We start from the raw sequence: 22,407 nt of genomic DNA on the forward strand, positions 1-22,407 counted from the left end.
ATAGGACATGTTGGCTGTCCTCATACTTGGTTGTTTTACGCAGAAAAGACAATAGACCAGCAGGTTCTTTACCACTGTCTCTGACCTGTTCCTTGCATGAGAAAGAAGTTAGGACAAAGTACCAAAGTGTGTTTGTTTAGTCAATTTTGTTTCTTTGTTAATTAATGACATACTGACAGCAGTAATTTGGGTATGCAAATCTGAGAGGAGGATATTTTTGAGGCATGGTTACATGGCCAGCCAGAGCCACACAAAACCTTACGAGTAGGTTTTGAACCGTATCCTGTCTCCCCTATTCTAGAGGGCATGATTGACAGGCAGATTTACCAGAGAGACAGATGTTCCGGGTGGGAAAAACAAACATGGCGGTTTAAGAGTAAAAAAAAAAAAAAAAAAACAACACAAAGGACTCACAAACAGCAAAGATTTCTGCAGAATCAACAATCAAAGCACCAAACTCAAATTTACCTCAGGTAAAAGAAATTATAGATTTTGTTCTGAATGAAATGAACATTTTTGAAAGATGTCTTCTGCATTTGAGAGACAAATTAGCAACTGTGGACTGTTGGACTGTCCCACATTAGCACAGAGGTTTTTCACACTCTATGGTTTGGTTCCAGACCCTTCTGTATTCTAACAGAATGTAGAAGGGACTGGCTGGTCAGGGGCATGGTTGGCCAATACAGACAGCCAAGAGAGCGTCAATAAAGTGACAAAATAAAAGTGTGTGTGCTTCACCTTGACAGAGACGGGCAGCCGGTTGTCCCTGAAGGCCTGGAAGCTGAAGCAGCGTGGTTGGGCTGTGGCTTTCCTCACAGGGATTAGGTTTCCAGAGCACTCCAGATGAAGAGGCATCCCCTCCATCACCTGCAATACACAGTGGGCAGACCATAGAAACCTGTAGTTCTCAGGCAGTATGAGCAGTGCCCACTTTCTAGGCTTGTGCCACCGGAACACCTCAGTGAAGTTACCTCTATGTCCCTCTGAGAACAACCTCAGTGAAGTTACCTTTGTCCCTCTGAGGACCGCCTCAGTGAAGTTACCTCTATGTCCCTGCTGCGGGCCACCTCAGTGAAGTTCTCATGCTGCTCTAGGGTCTTGTCCATCTTGTCATCGGTCATACAGTAGCAGCGTAGTCGGCCCTCACGCACCTCATTCATCTTGGCAAACACTACAAACTTGGCCATGTATGGAACGGCCGACAGCTCCTTGTACAGCAGGTTAGCAAAGGACACTGCCTCAGCGGTGCGGGGGCAGTCTGCCAGCCAGAACCTGAGGAAGACAGGGGGAGGGGCACCGGGACAGTGACATCGAACCTGCTTATCCTTAAGTTACAAATGTTTAGAATCATTGTATTAGTTTGGCAGTGATCTGAATTAGTGTTCTTCTCAGTGGAAGTGGAGTATAACAGGCAGATGTGATTACCGTGCAGAGACATTAGTGGTGAAACTGGCACAGTCGTTGGCATAGATGAGGCGTGTGGTCCCTGTGATGTCCTCCCACTGTGCAGGAGCTGTTCCCCCTGAGAACACATAGCACACATGGGACTCCATGTATAGAAAAGCGATTTTCTAAATATAGAAAAAGTCACACTTTTGCCAGCAGAGGACAGAAAGACTGTGTCTGCTTGTACACTGATGAAAGGGGCTGTTTAAGGCCTGGCATTAAAGTCTGTTAGCTCTGTGGTGAAGTGAATCTGGGTGCTGAAATGATCAGATTGAGTCTGATGAAGGCGGTTGGTGTAATGTGATTTTTTTTAAAGTTCATACACCTTCACCAATCTAATGAAATTGAGATGTTTGGCTGCATCATGAGCAATATTCAAATAGCTACCTTTGAAAGCTTTTCTATCTTCCATTGAAAGTCTGGCAAACATAATATATTTTTGCTATGGAAACAAAATGAGAATGGATATGACCAGATTTATCATGACATCTATCATGTATGTAATAACAAACAGGCTTATTGTACACCTCAGGACAAACCCTTTAACGCCCAGGCTTCAGCCTGTTATCCCCAGTACTGTAGTTTCAGAAGTAAATCTTGGGAAAGCCTTCATAAGTACTGTAGTGATCACCACTTACCATTCAATTAAAAGCACAGGAAAATGCCACAGTACCATGCAAAGTTGCCATAACAGTACCATTTCAAGTTCTTAAAGTAATAGATATTTCAATATGCAAAAGATTTGAGTAAGCTTTCACAAAAAGTGTCCATTATTTTTTATTGGACTTGAATTACTTTTGCTGTACCTGAAGCTAATAATTATATTTCTGTCTCAGGAGTCTGTTCCTGGTCCTGCTGTTGTTTAGTGCCATGTGCACAAACTATACTGGACTTATACACTCACCTCAAGGATTATTAGGAACACCATACTAATATGGTGTTTGACCCCCTTTTGCCTTCAGAACTGCCTTAATTCTACGTGGCATTGATTCAACAAGGTGTTGAAAGCATCCTTTAGAAATGTTGGCCCATATTGATAGGATAGCATCTTGCAGTTGATGGAGATTTGTGGGATGCACATCCAGGGCACGAAGCTCCCGTTTCACCACATCCCAAAGATGCTCTATTGGGTTGAGATCTGGTGACTGTGGGGGCCATTGTAGTACAGTGAACTCATTGTCATGTTCAAGAAACCAATTTGAAATGATTCAAGCTTTATGACATGGTGCATTATCCTGCTGTAAGTAGCCATCAGAGGATGGGTACATGGTGGTCATGAAGGGATGGACATGGTCAGAAACAATGTTCAGGTAGCCCGTGGCACTTAAACGATGCCCAATTGGCACTAAGGGACCTAAAGTGTGCCAAGAAAACATCCCCCACACCATTACACCACCACCTGGGGTGCCTGCACAGTGGGGGATGCGTGCACAGTGGTAACATGGCATGATGGATCCGTGTTCTCATTCTGTTTATGCCAAATTCTGACTCTACCATTTGAATGTCTCAACAGAAATCGAGACTCATCAGACCAGGCAACATTTTTCCAGTCTTCAATTGTCCAATTTTGGTGAGCTCGTGCAAATTGTAGCCTCTTTTTCCTATTTGTAGTGGAGATGAGTGGTAACCGGTGTGGTCTTCTGCTGTTGTAGCCCATCCGCCTCAAGGTTGTGCGTGATGTGGCTTCACAAATGCTTTGCTGCATTCCTCGGTTGTAACGAGTGGTTATTTCAGTCAACGTTGCACTTCTATCAGCTTGAATCACTCGGCCCATTCTCCTCTGACCTCTAGCATCAACAAGGCATTTTTGCCCACATGACTGCCGCATACTGGATGTTTTTCCCTTTTCACACCATTCTTTATAAACCCTAGAAATAGTTGCGCGTGAAAATCCCAGTAACTGAGCAGATTGTGAAATACTCAGACCGGCCCGTCTGGTACCAACAACCATGCTTAAATTACCTTTCTTTCCCATTCTGACATTCAGTTTGGAGTTCAGGAGATTGTCTTGACCAGGACCACACCCCTAAATGCATTGAAGCAACTGCCATGTGATTGGTTGCTTAGATAATTGCATTAAGGAGAAATTGAACAGGTGTTCCTAATAATCCTTTAGGTGAGTGTATGACTCTTGTATACCTCCTAATGCACAGTTCACTAGATATGTGACATTTGTAGAATACCTAGAGAGATGGAGGAGTACCTATAACGGAGCAGAGCAGCCTCAGACTGGTTGTATCCCCCTCCCCCGAGTCCCGGGGACTCTCTCTCCAGGAGGGGGGCAGGGGGATGCGCAGACCAATGGGCCGGTGAAACTTCCTCCTGCGAGGCTCCACAGTCACCACTGGGCTGAAGTTAGCCTGGTTCCCCAGAAGTTTGGCCACCAGCTCGTCTGGCACTGGCTGGGCCTGTGGGCGGGGTCAGGGGCAATGCATACACCAGCCAATCAGATGACAGAGTGGAAGCATCAGTACATTATTAACATTATGGGTCATGCATGGCAGTGGATGTTGAAGATAGGGACAAGAAACAAATACTATGGGCTGAGAAGCAAAAGGGAGGAGGGGACATTTGGGCAAAATTGAGTTAATACTTTCAAATAGAAGAGTATGATGAACTTTGCTTACCCCAAATACATATTTTTCAGCTATTGCTAAAATAAAAATTTAACTTCTTTTACTTTAAAGATAAAATAATGTACATGTACGTTATTTTGCCTATTAAAAGGTTAAGACAATTACATCAAAGAGCAAACAATTATTGGGTGTGTGTTGTATGTGTGTAAGTAAAATGTGCTTTTTTTTTTAGGTCCAATTTGTCCAAGAGTCAATTCAGTGGGGTTGTGAATGTTCCCTTTACATTCTTTAGATTCTCAGCTGATGGTATGGTTCTCATAAACTCATGTAAAACAATAGGAACACAAACAGTATCACTTCTGCATATGCCCTTTATTGGTCAGGATCAAAAAGTTACATCCATAGATACAAAGTGATATCCAAGACATAAGGCACAGTGGTACAAGCATGTATAGCACCTCATCACAACACAGGGGTCTCACTCTAGTACAAAGCCCCCTAGTGAACTTAAAGGCACATTTGATAAAACCTTGTGCACTCTCAGGAGTGCTCAACATTTAAGGAGACATTCTGTGCTGTATTTTGGCCCTTTCATACAAGGACACTTAAGCATTGGCCTTTCAGGTTATAAAAAACAGCCCCTTCACACTACTGCAAGTATGCTTGATAAAGTAAAACCTCCAAAACATTAATTTTGCACAGCATGTCACCTTCAAAGGGACTATATGTAAGATTTAGATTTTAAATTTCATAAAATTTAGGTAACTAAATATTTGATTCAGGCAAATCAAATATAGGTTTTACTGATGACAAAAGCACAATGAGCCTCACATGAGTTTCTCTTGGGTCACCAGTTTCAGTGCTGCACCTGCAGCTAATCATTAATCAGTGCTAGTGCAGCCTCAGTGAGTTTCACATGAGGCATAGTTTGTCCATATACTGAGAAGAAAAAGAAGAAAACTTGTGACTCTGTCTGCAGGATAAGACACTGGCAACCCATCTTCAGCTGTGTTTGTATTACTTTTCTTTTTTTTCTTTCTTTTTATTTAAGAGCACAAGCAATGCCTCATTTTCAAGAAAATGAGGCTGAAAAGGCCTGGGTTTCACACAAATTTTAAATATTTATTTTCCGCCTGTGCACTAAAGGTTCTATTACAGGAATTCATGCGTGACTCATAAGATCGAGAAAAGGGCATGGAAAAAGGCACACAATAATGCTAAGTGTTAGTACATAAATGATAACCATTATTCATCTAGATTTAGGTCCACTTAACTGTATATATTATATAAGGCTTTTATTTGTTCATCAGATTATATTTGTAATTATTTTATACTAAACAGTCATTTAAAGAGTCAAAAACATCAAAATATAACCTAATGTATACGAAATTATATGTAAAAATTGTCTGTTAAATAAAGGTAATTTTTGATGGCCTGTCATTCAAATGCCTGTAGATATCAGCCATCTGTTCCATGGGTCTTTGGTGCAAAAGTCTTCCAGCACATAAGACTATAAATAGCTAACAATACCGCTATATAAAACATTCATATTTAATTTCCATATAAATCTCTCTCTATTTATATATAATCAAAAATCAGAGTGCAGAGGATTTTAAAAAGATGAATACAGAATCATATCAGTATTGACAATAGCCTTGTTTCGACCAAGAACTCCATTGTCCTGTAACCTGCTTTGGTTTTGAACCAGTTTAAGGATAATGCCAACGTGGTGTTTTAGTAATTAGAATCCAGCATTCTTAGTTTGAAGGAATGAATGGTTGTGATAAAATATCAGTTGAACTAAGAATCACATAGGTTTGGCATAAGTTAAGCTCTAGTTTGCTTGTTGAACTTAAAGCTTGGGAAGTTTTGAGAGGTCTTTCCCACATTTAAAGCCCAGTTCTACTTAAACAAATAGACCAACAAGACACTAGACTGTGGAGTGCTGGATGGAAACAAGTTCTGATGAGTCTTATGAAGGTGCCATGCACTGTTAAATACAAGGCAAAAGGTCCAATAAAAACCAACAGAAGAGAAACTGAGAAAAACGGGTAGGGGCGGGTCATTCCAGGAGGGCATCCAGCATGCGTGCTTCATTCAGCCACTAAAGCTTGCGTCTGCGCCCTGGTCGTCCCACCTCACCTGCAGCCCCAGCCGCACACGCTTAGTCACCGCCGTCTCGGGGAACGTTGCCTGGACCAGCGGCACAAGCTTACTGGTGAGAGAGCCGCCCTCTGGACCAATTAGATCGCTCTCCTGCTGCACGCGGGACACCACGGCAAAGTACAGGGGGAAGTCTGTGGAGATGATGCGGCGAATTCTCTTCTTCCCCAGTTCCTCCTGGCTCTCCAGGTCTGAAGAACAGAAAGGACATGTCAGGAACTCTTTTGGTGCCACTGTGAGTCTTACTGCTGAAATAATTATTATGACGCTAGTGATGGAGTATGAATTTTAAAAACACCAAGGAGAATTTTTGCATTATCGTCAGATGATGCCAGCAGTGTTTTGAGCTCAAAAGAGGAACACAGGCCCTGTTTATAGGGCAACACCAATGGATGAAGTGTTTTAGGTTTGAAAAGTGTCAATACATGCATTTGCACAACAAATGGAGCTCTGCTCTAGTGACACACTGCACAACTCCTCATCTTACCTCCTGTATGCAACTTGGATATCTATCTTATTTCGCCTTGCCTACTTTGCTTCCGACTACTGCCAACCTCCATTCTCTGGGTGGCTTGAAAATGTAGTAGTTCTACATATTTGATGCCAGTTTCATGACTAAATATAAATGGATACGGCCTAATAGCATTGTATTTTCTGATAACATGTCAGCTTCATGCTGCCATCCCTGATGAGCTCAAATGGCCTCCTGTCCAAAAACGAACCTACCTTCAAACAGATTGTAGATTCAGTTGACACTTATTAAAGATTTGTGAAAATTTGATGCCATGCAAACAGGTCTTTTCATGTACTAGAAAATGGGGAAAGCATGTAGCTGTAGCATTAGCATACCTTCGTCCATGCCGTTGAGGATGGTCTCCAGGACCTCGTCTCCATAGCGGTTGCGGTGCTCCTTCCACACAGAGCCGTTTTCACTACGCAGCACTACCAGCTCTCGATCGCCCCGGGCTAGAGCAGCGAAGTGAGGGATCTCCACTATCACCGGCCTGACTCACATTCAATCCACAGACAAAATGTATTTGAAGTACTTTCAGTATTCTTTTCAAGTATATAGACAAGAATACACAGCTAAAATTATGGTTCATAGCTGGAATATAGTTTTCACCAAATTCACCTTTCCTCTTTTGACTGCACCTACTGACAAGTGAAAGAAGAGCTCTCACCCTAAGAACTGCATGCCTGCCGGGCCCAGAGAGATGATCCTGCTGGCCAGCCCCTCTCCCTCCACCAGGGGTGGGGGGCTGGTGAGCTTCTGCGGTTTGACCAGGCGACAGGTGATGCGGGTGGGCGCAGCACATGTGCGAGGAGGGATGATGACCCGCAGGCCATTGTGTCTGCTGCCACGCATGGAACCCCCACGAGCGTCCACCATGAAGCTGACCAGGAACCTGCTCACATACAAGGAGATACAGCAGAAGCCCCATTCATACACAGTTGCCAAAACCTTGTAACCAGGAAACAAAGCTTGTAATCAGGAATCCAAACTTGTAACCAAGGAAACCAAACTTGTAACCAGGAAACAAAGCTCGTAAACAGGAAACAAAGCTCGTAAACAGGAAACCAAGCTTGTCCCCAAGGAAACCAAGCTTGTCTCCAAGGAAACCAAGCTCATAACCAAGCTTATAACCAAGGAAACTAAATGGTGGCACTGCATTTTTCTTGCTTTATTTATACATAAACTTTCCCTGCATATTCACTGTAATTTACTAAGGAAATTACCAGATAAAAAATGCAGGGAAATCATTTCTAGCTTTGCTTACACATGACCTCATTCTGGCAAAATGCAGATCAATTCCCAAGTCAGGCTACATGTGTGAATGGGGCTAAAGATATGTGTGGAGTCTGGAGGTCTGGAAACTGACCCTGTGTGTATAGGGCTGGCCACAGGGCTGACATTATCAGAAGTCTCCGTGGCCGGGCTGCTGGGGATCAGGGAGTCCTCATCATACTCTTTTGGCAGTGGGAGCGGAGTGTGCTGCTGTGGGAGAGAATGCACATCATCTTCTGTATTTGTGATAAATAGGTTAGGGCTGGATAGTATATTGCAAAAGTATTGATATTGCACTAACACCAAGTTTCTCCATTGGGCAGAGAATTGCCGTTTTTTTTTTTTGTTTTTTTTTGCTGAAGTGCACTTATAAAATTATTATTGTGGAGATATTAAAATATAACAGCCATATTGCCCGTTGCAACCTTTTTTCAGTGTTCTCCAGTACTAGTCTAAGTAACTCATGGTAGGTGGAACAAGAGCACCTAGATGAAATCTGCATATTAAGATAAGAGTATGAGTTGGGGAAATCTGTCCATAGAAAATCATTAGACAAAACTATATACTATATACTATATGTATCTTCTTAACCATGTACATATTTATCTCACTATAGTGAGAAAATATTTTGAGTGAATTCTAACTCAAACTGTGTTAGTAATCCCCTTTGGTTTACTATTATGCTAATTGTTTCTGTTTCATGGACCATGTTAAGCTTTGGGGCTGAATTTTCTGTAGTTTGTACCTGTTCCATCTCATGCTCTTTGAGGAGGACCGTCTCTGGAGACACACGGGGGATCCTAGGCAGGGCTGGGGAGTAGTTTCTGTGAGGAGATCAAGCAACAGTCATGCCACAGAATACACTGACACACTGGCTCGACTCCATGTTGGCAAGTTGTATCCACCACCTCCATTATGATGTGTACGTTGAGCTGCCTACAGTCTCATAACCCCCTGGTGGCCTTGTCATGTGCCCCTGCAGTGCCCGTGCCTGATGCCCATGCCTGGTGCCTCTCTTGCTGTTTATTCACATCAGCATAGTTTCCACACCTGGTGCCTCTGCCTAGTGCCCCCACCTGGTGTTTCTGCCTGGTGCTTCTGCCTGGTGCCCCTACCTGGTGCCACTGCCTGGTGCCACTGCTGCCTCTGCCTGGTGCCCCCACCTGGTGCCTCTGCCCGGTGCCCCCACCCCGCTTCCCCACCCCACCCCCACCCCGCTGTCCCCAACGTTGTACATGTGCCTTAGCCTAATTCCCCTCCTGGCGCCCCTTACACTGTGCCCAGCCCTCTCTCGTACTCCAGTGATTTCTTGGGGGAGAGGAAATCGTCATCATGGTCTTTGGTGTCATCCGTCTTCATGTACCTGGCCACTTCAGTCCCGGGCTCCTCGCCTTCAGAGAACAACATGCCAAAGAGATGCACACGTCACGTAAGAGCAGCGGACAGAGGGGGAGGGGTTAGACAACAGCATGTTAGTGACATTTCAAATGTAGTGCTAACAATGGAATGTACTGAGTATTGCATCAACTGGCTTGACTTGCCTTAAAAATAGAAATTCTAAATCTGGACTTGGACTCTGGAACAATTACTGAATAGGGTAGCAGTATAAACCTTGGACTACACCAGATCTAAGCTAGTAACGGTAAAACAAGAACAAGAGGCCTGTACGTAATTTTTCTCCTTGTGTTTGTTTTTCCCAGTACAGATTGTTTAAGCTGCTCTTAAGGTTGAAATAAATCCGCTGTGTACTGTCTGTATGTAATTATGAAACGTTTTATTGTCTGATAATCAGAAAGTGCAAGCTTAGCATAGTTACAGCTAGTTGTTGTTAGCATTACCATGATAGCAAATTCTGCTCTGGAGTTGTGAAAAATGCTCATAAATTCATTGTGGTGAATAACTAGGATACTGGGAATGCATTCTACCTTACAAGTGAAGAATAACTTGCAAACTATTTAAAATGAACTCATTCTGTATTTCACGTTTTAAGTAAAAATCAGGTACAGGTACATATTTGAATTAGATCTTAACTAATCAGGACAGGCTAAAGCAAACTTGCCAAACATATTTTCCAAACACTTTTCAGCTGGTTTTTCACTGCTCTTTTTCTGTAAAAAACTGTTCACAAGCAATTCTGAAAACATCATTCCCCCATCAGTACAAGTCTACCTGTAGTCTTCCAGAACCTCCACGATGCACTGGAATATTTGCAAAAGTATCATCTGCTGTTCTACTGTAGAGAGAGAAAGCACCTTACACCATTCAGCATTCCCAGTGACTCTGCTACTATCTGAGTCAGCCACAGGCCATGAGCCGATAGTAGTTTTGACTGTGAGACACCACGCTCGACACAGCACTACACAACACCACAACAACACCCCACTACAGTGGAACCAGCCTGCGGCAGTCAGCGATAATGGGTGTTAGACATGTGTTACTGGAAGTTACACGATGGGTGCTGTGGGAGCCATGTTGGTATGGGGCATGCCAGTGATAAACCATCAAAAATGAGAGAGTGAGATTGGAATGAAGCCACACATTGAAGGATGCGGAAGGTCAGGCCATACCTAATGTGAGCTGTGCAATTCCTATAAAAAAGTCAAACAAAAACAAAAAATATATTTTAATGGTATTATTTGCTACATTAGTTCATATGTTTAAGATGTTTACATGTATAGTATCGAACCTATGCACAGGTCTCACAAACCTCTAGGATAAATATTCAAGTGTAATCTGTGTAATCCCTCAATTGTCCAGGTGGGATCCATAATGTTTAAAGGAACTGTATGCAGTCTGTGCTCTGACAGTAAAAAAACAGAAAAACAAAACAAAAAATTCAGCATGGAAACTGGCAACCGAAATGAGAGGCTCATGAGAGGATCACTATGCTTTCTGATTGAATAATTATTTTGATTTTGAGAACCAAGACACCAAATTATGACATAAAAAAGTTGGATATCATGTCCAGTGTTTTTGTAGATAAGAATAAATCAACATTACAAGTGGTATTAATAAAGATGATTTTAACACAGAATTATGGAATTTTAAAACATAACCTTTCATATGGTTTCTTTAAAATTTGTCAACTAAACTAAGTGTGAAAAACTGAAGTTAAAATAAGCCTCCTCGTTGGGAAGTGAAACACCAAAAGTGAAAAGTGAATTTTGGTATGTTTAGAAGAAGTTGTTTTAGTTTTAGTTTTACTTTTTTCCTGGTATTTAAAACTAAATTTCTTAATTATACTGTAAATCTACCTATGCTTCCATAACCTTTTTTCATCAGTGGGTCAGTTGTGATGTTTAATTACAGATATCTTCTTCCCACTCCTTTTCGAGAGATGTGCTTTTCTTTTGTTTACAATGTACATGTAGTAAACATGATTATTCTTTTTCTCTTGGCACTAACTCGAAATAAAACCAATCAATATCTAGCAGGGCCCTGACATGAATGGTTGTATTCATGGTCTTTCTCACCTTCGTCCTCAGACACGTCGAGGATCTCGTCCACTGTCTCAGGGAAGCTCATGCGGTGCTTCTCTGTGGAGGACTGCACACACAAACACAGTTAAGGAGGCCTATAAACTCCCTCATTCTGTCTCTCACATGTTTCATTCTGACCATAGACACATTCTCCTCAGTGACCAGCTTGAGCACGTCGATGACAGAGATGTAGCCTAGGCGTTTAGCAATGGCCAAAGCTGACGTCCCATTCTGAAGCACAAAAGAGGACTCAGGTGAATCATGGGTGAGAAAGTTTTATGTCTAATTTTCTTCCTTCTAAATATTCATGTATTGAGTTTTTTTTTTTTTTTTAATACCTGGATATCTCTTCATTGGTGACACATTTTACTCTAGATGTTTATAATAAAAGGTTCCTACATCTTAAAAGTGGAACTGAAGACTAAATCCAATTTTTTTCTCTACCAAACTGTGTATGGTATTTTAACAGCATTATCTACTGTTCCTAGTCCTTTTTTTTTTTTTTTTTTTTTTTTTTTTTTTTTTTTTTTTTTTTGGCATTTAGTGCAAACTAGGTAAATTTGCAGTTTACTGCTCAAAAACATCAAAATCTAAGTGTGTGCTGCCTCCAGTAACCACTGCAATTTTAAGTAGCTGTTGATATCACAAAAGACTGCTCTGATTATAGCCAGGTGTTTCTGATTACACACACCTGGCTGCAGGGGCGGAGTTTGAAATGTGGATACTTGAAATTTGGACCAGTCACACTGTTAGCTAGCACGTTCTGTTTTCACCTGTATTTAAACAGCCTCTGCATACAACATTAGTCTAGTATGCACAGAAAATAGTTATCAGATTTCCATACATGTAAATTACCTTTTAAAATGTGCAATATCAACAGTACTGATGGGACGTTAAATAATATCACAGCATGTTTTGTAACGCTTGTGATAATTAACCTTACTACTATGTATTTAATAATACAATAATTGTGACATAAACTTTTAATTCTTAAGTCTTATGTTCAATATGAAAGTGAACTTTTTTACTGGCCAGTAAAGTACTTCATGCCATCTTTTTCTGAGTGGCCTATCGTGCTTTTAACACTTACCGGTACTAAAAATAGATTGTGACACCACATCACAAAGCATTATGAGATAACTTAGAGAAAAGCTAAAGCAAAGTTAGTATGTCCTCCTCCATCAAAATAACCTTCTCATTTCCAGTTCTAACATTTTGAAACATTAACTTGTTTTTGCAAATAAAATTTCTTATTTTAAGAGTGTGTTTGAATATAGAATCCATGCCATGTGCTGGTTTGTTTGTCTAAGGTTTTGGCACTATGGCTTACTGTGGTGGTCTCGTTTGGCTGGGCTCCGTGCTTCAGCAGCAGTGTGACGATGTCCGTGTGTCCCTGCTGAGCCGCCTGGTGCAGAGGGGTGTAGCCCAGCTAGACACCACAACAAACATTCATTACTGTTATGCAATTTAAAGGGCGTGTACCTGATTTTGAACCATGAGTCAGGAATACATTTTAGTTAGAACGTGCAGACTTAGTCCTTTCTGTAATCTTGTTTCTTTATAGTTCTTCAATCTCTGCACAGAAACAAGTGTCTGAGATAGTGTCAAGCATTTGATTCCTCATGATTCTTAGTAACAATGTGCCTAATGAGACAAATAGAGGTGACCGCGTCAATAACTTCTGTATTAGAAAATACTACGCAAAATGAATATATTATATTTTACAGTCTCATTGTTTTTCTTATTTAGCAGCTTTTACCACACAGTGCATGTGCAAAGAGCATTTGTCTTAACAAGAAAGGTAGGCACAGGCCTTTTCAAAATGAATGGTAGTGTCCGTTATCTATGGAACTAAATCTGCACTAAATCAGGAGTGAATCATAACTAAGTTCTTGGACCACTGGAACTCTCTCAACTCTGTATCTTTTTCAAGCTGATTCAGAATGCATTCAGTTACATTACATCAATGGTTTGGATCAAAATTATAACAAAAACATATGTTTATTTTTGTTCAATATTAGCTTAGTTTTTTCGACAATCTACTTTCATTGATTTTATTTGCTGTGCTAAGTTTATTGGGAGCGCACTGTTGCCTGCGGTTGCATTTCCATAGAGGGCCACTAGGGGAGCTTACCCGTGTTTTGCTGTTGACGTTGGCCTGTTGTTGCAGGAGGAACTTAACCATTTTGATGTTTCCATAGTGACAGGCCACATGGAGGGGGGTATATCCCAACTGCAACAGAAACATGCCTTTAAACACAAACTATGGCTGATACTCAGAGGTGAGTAAAGTTGCTAAAAATTGTATTCAAGTGAGAGTAACATTACTTTACAATAATATAACTTAAGTAGAGGTACAAAGTAGTAGTCCAAGAAATTACCGGTACTCAAGTAAGAGTAAAACATAATTTGGTAAAACTACTACTTAAGTAAGGGTCACTGTCAAGATCTACAATTGCATTTATAATTTGAAGTTAAAGTAATTGGAAAGACAAAACCTTAAATAATGCACAAAATCTGGTATTTTCAAAGGGTAGACACAAAAATGAGAAGGAAACCACATCTGAGGAAGCAGAGCAAGAAACACATATATTCAAATCATTTCATCTTGTCAACATAAAGCTTTTGTCACTTGTAGACTCACAGTGGTAAGAGTAACCAAAATATTTACTGAATTTTTACTATTTACTCCAGTAAATGTAACTGAGTAACTATCAATGAGTACTATCCATCTCTGCTGATACATAATTTCTACAATATTCATGCGAGTGTAGCTTATGAAACATTTGGTAATGACCTCGCTTTAACCCTCACAGGCTGCAGACTCATTTGATATTACAAAGGTTATTAATATTTCATAAAGTCATTCTTCACACTCACACCAGATTACTGCAGAACCAAATCATGTTCAAATATTCATCTGCAGGTTTTCATGTTTTTGCTCATGGGACTGCAGGCAATTGGCCGTATTCTGGACATGTATCGACCTCTCAAGGACAAATGCAACCAATTTCCTGCCACCGGAAGTCTAATGTTATATTCAAATAACAGTATGACTCGAGAATTAAGGATCCAAATAATTACCCAAGTAATATGCATACATTAGTATGCATTGAAACTGGCAAGCCAAATTATAGACTCTTTTGAGTTTCATCCTGCTTTCTGATTGGATCTTGAGAACCAAAATACCACATTATAACAGAAACACCTTGGGTATCATGTTCTGTAATTAAGATTAACTCAGCGATAGAATTGTTATCAGTAAAAGTCTGTTTCTGTACAGAGATGTTTATGGAATTTATGATTCTTTTAAACATAAAGTAATGCAGGTGCTGGTATAAAAAAGGTGATTACATTTTGGAAAATAGGGTTTGAGAAACCCATAGGCCTACTTTCAAATCAATTTAAAATCTGCTAACCCTATAAACATGTTCTGAAAATGTTCATATTTCAGTCGTTTCTTTTTCTTTTTTGTTTAGTTGCACACAATATTCATCCTAGAGTAGGCTCACCCTTGTGGCAGCGTAGACGGAGGCTCCCTGTTTGACCAGGATGTCTGCGATGCCCACGTGTCCCTCCTGAGCTACCAGATGCAACGGCGTCAGACCACTCTGTAAACACACCCAGCAAAACATATTTAACATGTCCAGAGCTCTAAATATATGATAGGAAATGTACACAAAAATAGTATAGCTCTCTGTCTCCAAACAACATTCCAATAAGAGCCACTAGAGGGCGTCTCAATACCACTTTACTTAAAAACTTAGATCGTGATTATATCAGAAAACTAATAAAACTATTTTTAATATGTAATTTAGCTCCCGAAGTTGACCCACGGGCATTATGGTATGCTATTAAGGGTTGCATTCGTAACGCTACAATCTCTTACTCATCACATATTAATAAGATGAAGTTAGAAAAAAATAAACAATATGAACACATTTTACAAGTATTAGAACAAAAACAACATCAAATGGGATTTTCTGAAAACAGAGCTAACTTTATTGAGATTGTTAAATCAAAGTTATACACACTTCTCTGAGCCAGACCTGAGTTTGACATTCATAGATCTAGACAAAACCATTATTTTAGTAGTACCAGATTTAATTCACTTCTTGCCATGAAACTAAATAAATGTACAAAGCACAGTATTATAACCACTATTAAAGCAAACAATGAAATATTAACAGATCCCAAAGATATAAACAAGGAGTTTCACTCTTTCTATCAAACAATATATTCATCCACAATTTAGTTAAATAAAGCAGGATGTAAAAAATTTCTACATGATTTAACATTAACTTCCTCAAGAAGAAAGTACAAATCTTAACAGTAAAATTTCCTTGAACGAGCTTCACGCTGCCCTAAATAGCATGAAACAGGGTAAATCCCCACGTTGGAATGGTATCCCCCCAGAATTTTATCTTACATTTTGGAATGATTTGGGATATTTGTTCGTAAAAATGATTTGGACTTCAATTGTGAAAGGTTTCTTCATTATTGATTAATCAAGCAATAATTACTATTTTACCTAAACCAAATAAAGATCATACTCTATGTAGTAATTATAGGCCTTTATCGCTTCTCAACACTGACGTTAAAGTTTACGCTCGAATCCTGGCTCATCACATTGACTCATATATGTCTAAATTGACAAAAAACTGTGACCAAACTGGTTTATTAAAAATCGATTGGCATCTGATAACATAAGACGTTTACTTCATATTATCCACACCGCCACTGATATCCCATCTGACTGTGTTATTTTATCTTTTGATGCTGGAAAAGCTCTTGACCAGCTTGAATGGGAGTATCTCTGGATGGTTATGGATCACTTTGAACTGGGACAAACCTTCATCAATATGGTAAAATTATTATATACAAACCCTTCAGCTGTGGTAATAAGTGGAAGTATTATGGCATCTTCTTTCCGCATATCTAGATCATGTCATCAAGGGTGTCCTTTAAGCCCTTTTCTTTTTGCTTAAAAAAATAAGACAAAATAACTTTATCCTTCCTATAAGTTTTAATAATACTTACTATCATATCTCTCTATATTGTGATGACATTTTATTATATACAGATAAAGCATCAACCTCTATCCCATGTATACTGGATACATTTAAAGAGTTTGGTTCATATTCTGGATATAAGATGAATTGGTCAAAATTGGCTTTACTTCCTCTTAACTCATATGCCAATCTTTTATCACTTCCATCTATAATTCCAAGAGTGGAACATTTCAAATATTTGGGAATGGAAATTTATTCATCACTAAATGTAACTGCTTCTATAAACTTTACAAGCATTTTAAACCAGGTAACAATGATGGGACAATTTCCCTACCACTTTGCAAACTCAAATCTCTATAATTAAAACAGATATACTGCCACGTTTAAATTTTTGCTTTGCAATGCTCCCCTCTCTCTCCCGCCCAAGTATTTTGAAAAGCTTCACTTTCCGGTTTCAAAATATCTATGGAAAGGAAACCGGCCACGTGTCTCTTTAGTTACTTTGCGACGGCATAAATGTTCAGGTGGCCTTTCAGTGCCTGATTTTAAATACTACTATTGGTCTTTTGTTTTACGTCCACTCTCTTCATGGTTCTGCCCAACAAGTGACTCTTCATGGAAATGCATAGGAGAAAATATCATTCATCCTCATAGATTAATGCACCTGATATACTCTACTATTAAACAAACAAAGACACGTTTTGGCCAAATAATTACTAATCTAAATAACTAAACTAACTAAATTACTATCAGTCTGGCGAAATTTGGAAAAAGAATCAAAAACCATACAAAAATGGCGTAAGAACAGTCCACTTTTCCATTACTATTCATTACTCTCTGGGGCCAAACCATTTGCGTTTTCACAATGGGAAGAGAAAGGGATTCATGTATTAGGAGACATGTTTGGCGACTCTAGATTTCTCCCCTTTAACAATTTATGTGCCATCTTTAATCTGTCAGCATCTTTTTTCTTGTACCTCCAGTTGAGATCCTCCATGAAAGCCTATGGCGTTCCATGGACTGAACCTCTCACCATACACAAATTACACAATGTATTAAATGGAAAAATTAAAAAGAGTTTTGTTACACAAATATTTAATTGTTACTGACTGCAAATTATAAACCATTGTATACTGAAAATGTGTGGAGTAAGGATTTGGAGGCAGTATTGGACAATGACAATTGGAAAAGAATATGGAACACAATTACTTATTCATCAAAAAATCCAAACCATGAGATATTGCACTTTAACTTTTTACACAGAACTTATTTTACCCCCAAAAAGAGGTACATGATAAAGCTCACGTCTTCACCATATTATTATTATTATTATTATTAATAATAATAATAATAATAATAATGATGTAATGGTAATAATAATAAATGCTAAATAAAAAAGAAAGGCGTGTGTGTGTATGTGTATGTATATATATATATATATATATATATATATATATATATATATATATATATATATATATATATATATATATATATATATATATATATATATATATATATATATATATATATGCATTACTATACATGTATGTACAGTAATGCATAGGTGTATATGAATACATACATTGTGTGCAAGTACATGTATAAGTATGTTTTATGGTATAGGTGTGTGTATATGTATGTATGCATATATGAATGTGAGTTTGTATTTTGTAAGTGTTTGTATATGTTTGTATGTGTGTTTTGTACATGTCTTGTACATGTGGAGCCCAGGGAGGGGGGAGTTGGATATCACCATGAGCTCGGGATTGTTTTTTTTTTCCCTTTTTTGTGGGAGGGATTTATTTGTTTTTGTTGTCTTGTTTTTGTTATTATACAAACAATAAACATTTTATCACAAAAAAATAGTAGGAAAAAAGGAGTTATTATTATGTTACTACTCTTAACGTTAAGAGTGGTAAACTGTGAGTGAAAAAAGTTAGCTATAGATAGAAATATAGATATAGATAGATATTGAGGTGTTTTGGGGTTGTAAATACTTAAAGATCCTGTAGTATGTGTTAATATAGCATTTGTGTGGTAATTTGTTCTACTATTGCATGGGTGAAGATGTGTGGACTAGGCCTCAATATCGCCATACTGACTGACACAGTAATCACTATTGCAACATACTCAATATATGGCAATAACACAAATGTCCATCTGACAAACATTCACTGTTTTTTTGTTGTTGTTGTTTTTTTTTTATATGTTTAATAAAGATTATTTTCTCTGTTAAGATAAGTGTCTCTGTTAAGTTTTTATTTTGACAGAAAGCATGTCTTTTTTTGTTTTATTATAATTGAAATTATTGATTTCATTTTCCAATACCTTGCAGCCCTAGTATGGACTAATTATGCTTTAATAACATATGTGTATTTCGTGTATTTCCTGTGAGAGAAGTCTTAGCTGAGTCTTGCCTTGTTGCCCAGGTTGACATTGGCCTGTTTGGAGATGAGCAGCGTCACCATGTCGGGGCGTCCCTCCTGAGAGGCCAGGTGCAGAGGAGTCACCCCCTGCAGGGACTCGGCGTTGGCAGAGGCACCGTGCTGCAGTAGGCTGGTGGCCACCTCCAGCTGGTTCTGCTTAGATGCAATGTGGAGTGCTGTGTAGCCATTCTGGGGGAAAGAGGGACAGAGGAGGTGAGAGGGGGTACAGAGGAAGTACAGAGAAGGGAGAGAAGGGTACAGAGGAAGAGGCAGAGAGCGGGTAAGAGAGGTACAGAGCAGGGAGACAGCTGTACAGAGGAGAATGAGAAAGAGGGGTACAAAGGAGGTACAGAGCAGGCTGAGTAAGAGGGTTATATAGAAGGAGGGGGACTGGGTAGAGGAAGTGAGAGAGGGGTATATAGAAGAGTGAGAGGGGTACAGAAGAGGTTGAGAGGAACTTTAGAGTCTCACCCTGGCAGCGCTGTGTGGGGAGCCGCCTTTACTGACCAACAGGTTGACCACATCCAGGTTGTTGTGATGGACAGCCACATGCAGAGGAGTCAGGCCATTCTGAAATCAAATGCAGCTTCAATACAGCTGTTTACAACTTGTCATGATGCCTGCATTTTCTGTCTCCCTGTGTGCTCTCCCCCTCCCCTACCTGTCTGAATCCGGAGCTGGGCGGAGTTCCCACTCCTCCCGTGCGCACCTGGAGTGCATTAGCACAATCATCACCACCTGCTGTCGAGTATATGAGGGCTCGGCAGAAGACACTCGGAGCCAGACCGTCCGCGAGTAAACGTGAATGTTCCAGCTCAAGTTTGTATCCTGTTACCTGCCTACTCGTGTCTTACCAAATTTTGCTGTTTCCCAGATTCCTGCTCCCTCGCTCGCTCCTGCTCCTGACCCTGCGCTCCAGCTCCGGTACAGTGCACCCCTCGTCTTTGCCTCCTGTCCTGTCTTGGTCTCCGGCCTGCTTCCCGTCTACTGCCCTGGCTCTTGCTCTCTGGATTACTCCTGCTCGGCCCTCCCTGGTCTCGTCCCGGTCCTGTCTTGCTCCGGCCCTGGCTGTCTCCGTGTCTGCTCTGGACTACCCCCGCTTAGCTTGCTCTGTTCCCGTGCCCGATCCTGCCCTCATCTGGTCCTGATTTTCCCCGTTCCTGCTCACCACTCCGCACACATGGTTTGCCTCCCGTGTATTTAATGAACTATTGACTCTTATTATTCCACAAACTGTTAATAAACACTGTAAAATTGCCCTGAGTCTGCATTCCTTGGTCCGCTCCTGTACCTGCCGTTACGACACAACTGGTGAAACGTAGGATGGGGTCACTATTACACATATATTCACAAGGAGTTCAACACCTTTATTTGGTGACAACACCTTTATTTGGTTAAATACATGTTTAAACTGTCACTTGTGTACATAATTCCTTCATTTTGGATAGAATTATGTGTATTCATGGCATAGAAAGGGACGGATTTCTATTTGGGTTTAAGTTTTTCCCCATCCTTTCTTCAAAAACTGCCACTTAATTGATGTAAAACTATGATAAATATTTACCACAGGTACTATCCCACCAAACTAAGAAATCATTAGAAAACATGAAAACCTATCATATGCATAGAAGATTATTCATGCTAAAAGGGTGTCAATACAGAATAGAATGTTGATGTATTTATTAGTGTACCTTCCCTGCTGCGTTGGGGTTGGCTCCTCTCTCCAGCAGGAGCTCGGCCACGTCCACCTTGCCATATTTGGATGCCACGTGGAGAGGAGTGAAGCCTTTCTGTATGACATGACAAACCCCCGAGCTCCAGTCAGTCCTTGCACACCTTCCCTCTCCCTCTCCCTCTTCTCCCCCTCCATCCCTACCTCCCTCTCCTTGGGCAGTACCTTAGTCATCTTCGTCTGCTGTGCATCTGTGTCGAGCAGGATGCGGACAGTGTGCACGTGGCCCTCCCTGGCGGCGATGTGCAGGGGAGTGTGTCCAGCCGTGGTGCTGGAGTTGGGGTTGGCCTTTTGGTCCAGGAGCAGCTTGACCAGCTCTTTGTGGCCCATCCGAGCAGCACAGTGCAGGGGCGTCTGGTCATCCTGCAGAGGAGGGTAAAACGCATAGTTTTGGTCATCACAATATTGTAAACTAAACAAAAACTTAGTAGTAACTGAACACTTTAACTGTGATTATTTGTACAGTATTCTAATTAAAGGTAAACAAAAATTTACAAAATGGATATGTCTAAGTTCCCAATTAAACAGTATTAAAAAGTCAAAAAAATATTCACTGTTGATGGCATGTACAGTATGATGTGTCTATCCTCATTTCATGTCAAACTATCTTCTGTTTTTGCCACCTGCTGCAATATTGGACATAGTTGCTCAAAAACAAACAAACAAAAAAGCATTAAAGGTGCTGTACCAAGATAGACAGGATAAATACAGTGTGGCACTGTCTAGCTGCATGACATTAGTTGGCAAATAACTAGAATTTGTATCCTAACAAATGTTTTGTTACCTTGGCTTTAGCATCCACCGGTGCACCATTCTGAAGCAGAAACTCGGCCACCTCGATGTGTCCTGCCCTGGATGCCATGTGCAGAGGGGTCTCCACTTTCTGCACACATCACATCTGTTACTAGTACATTTGCGTGTGTCTCCAGTCGAGCTCACACTGCTTCCAAGTCCAGGTGAGATCATGTTTACAGTAATGGAAAAGAAAACTTTGAACAGGTGGTTTTCAAATTGTATAATGTGATTTCATAACCTGGATGGGGGACACAAGTCAATTTTCCCTATTGATTACATGGTATTTTCAATAGAAATAACAGGTAAATGCACACGTGTTGACCCTGACTGTTAGTGACTAGACCCTATTTCTCATAATTTTACAAGATAAATTGATATTTTAACAATGTTAATATTATTATTTAAGATGCCGACATCTGTATTAAATATGTGTCCGTTAGAATGGTGTGATATCATCTGAAACCAAGCAAATAATAATAAAGCCAATAGGCAAGCAACTTCATGTTTTCCTGCTTGGTGGAGAGAACTCTACACAGGTCACTGGACTGTCCTTGAAAGCAGCATGAGCCTGCAGATGTTGAAGGACACTGACCACGTTGGAGGCACTGGGTGAGGCTCCTTTCTGTAGCAGGATTTTGACAATGTTCAGGTGCCCCATAAAGGAGGCCACATGGAGAGGAGTCAGGCCGGACTGTGGGTAGCACAGGGGTCATAGGTCAGTCAGGCGGTATAGAGGCTGGGCATGTGTGTGCTTTTGTGTGCCCTAACCTCAGTGACAGCTTCCAGTGACGCAGACTGTTTGAGCAGTAGGTCCATCACTCTCAGGTGGTTCTTCTTACAGGCGATGTGCAGTGGAGTGAAGCCGTTCTGAGAACAGCCAAGGAATGTTATCAGATAAAACCAAAGAAAGTATAGAGAAAGTAAAAACACTCTCTATGGGGAGAAATAGGTTGTACGTTTAACTGTTGAAGAAGGCCCTCCTCCAGGCC

The 22,407-nt window shown here is 40.4% G+C and overlaps 1 protein-coding gene across 2 annotated transcripts in view; it reads right to left on the minus strand.

Annotated features, from left to right (window-relative positions):
* Positions 1-4,375: 4,375 nt before the first annotated feature.
* The window catches only part of LOC117375635 (ankyrin-1), a 41,111-nt gene continuing 23,079 nt past the window's right edge, over positions 4,376-22,407 (minus strand). Inside the window, exons 11-29 of one of the 2 annotated variants that reach the window (XM_033971936.2) lie at positions 22,187-22,285; positions 22,011-22,109; positions 21,408-21,506; positions 20,789-20,986; positions 20,583-20,681; positions 19,363-19,461; positions 18,883-19,080; positions 14,963-15,061; positions 13,585-13,683; positions 12,781-12,879; positions 11,589-11,681; positions 11,445-11,517; positions 10,539-10,559; positions 9,245-9,362; positions 8,717-8,795; positions 8,066-8,181; positions 7,367-7,591; positions 7,035-7,189; positions 4,376-6,376 (exon numbers count right to left, since the gene is read on the minus strand). In XM_033971936.2, coding sequence (XP_033827827.2) covers positions 6,120-6,376; positions 7,035-7,189; positions 7,367-7,591; positions 8,066-8,181; positions 8,717-8,795; positions 9,245-9,362; positions 10,539-10,559; positions 11,445-11,517; positions 11,589-11,681; positions 12,781-12,879; positions 13,585-13,683; positions 14,963-15,061; positions 18,883-19,080; positions 19,363-19,461; positions 20,583-20,681; positions 20,789-20,986; positions 21,408-21,506; positions 22,011-22,109; positions 22,187-22,285 — 2,325 coding nt within the window. In that variant the 3' untranslated portion in view covers positions 4,376-6,119. The remainder of the gene's footprint in view (positions 6,377-7,034; positions 7,190-7,366; positions 7,592-8,065; positions 8,182-8,716; positions 8,796-9,244; positions 9,363-10,538; positions 10,560-11,444; positions 11,518-11,588; positions 11,682-12,780; positions 12,880-13,584; positions 13,684-14,962; positions 15,062-18,882; positions 19,081-19,362; positions 19,462-20,582; positions 20,682-20,788; positions 20,987-21,407; positions 21,507-22,010; positions 22,110-22,186; positions 22,286-22,407) is intronic. The other variant, XM_055224463.1, reaches the window with a different exon arrangement.

Source organism: Periophthalmus magnuspinnatus, chromosome 9, assembly GCF_009829125.3.
Source record: "Periophthalmus magnuspinnatus isolate fPerMag1 chromosome 9, fPerMag1.2.pri, whole genome shotgun sequence".
Taxonomy (NCBI): Eukaryota; Metazoa; Chordata; class Actinopteri; order Gobiiformes; family Gobiidae; genus Periophthalmus; species Periophthalmus magnuspinnatus.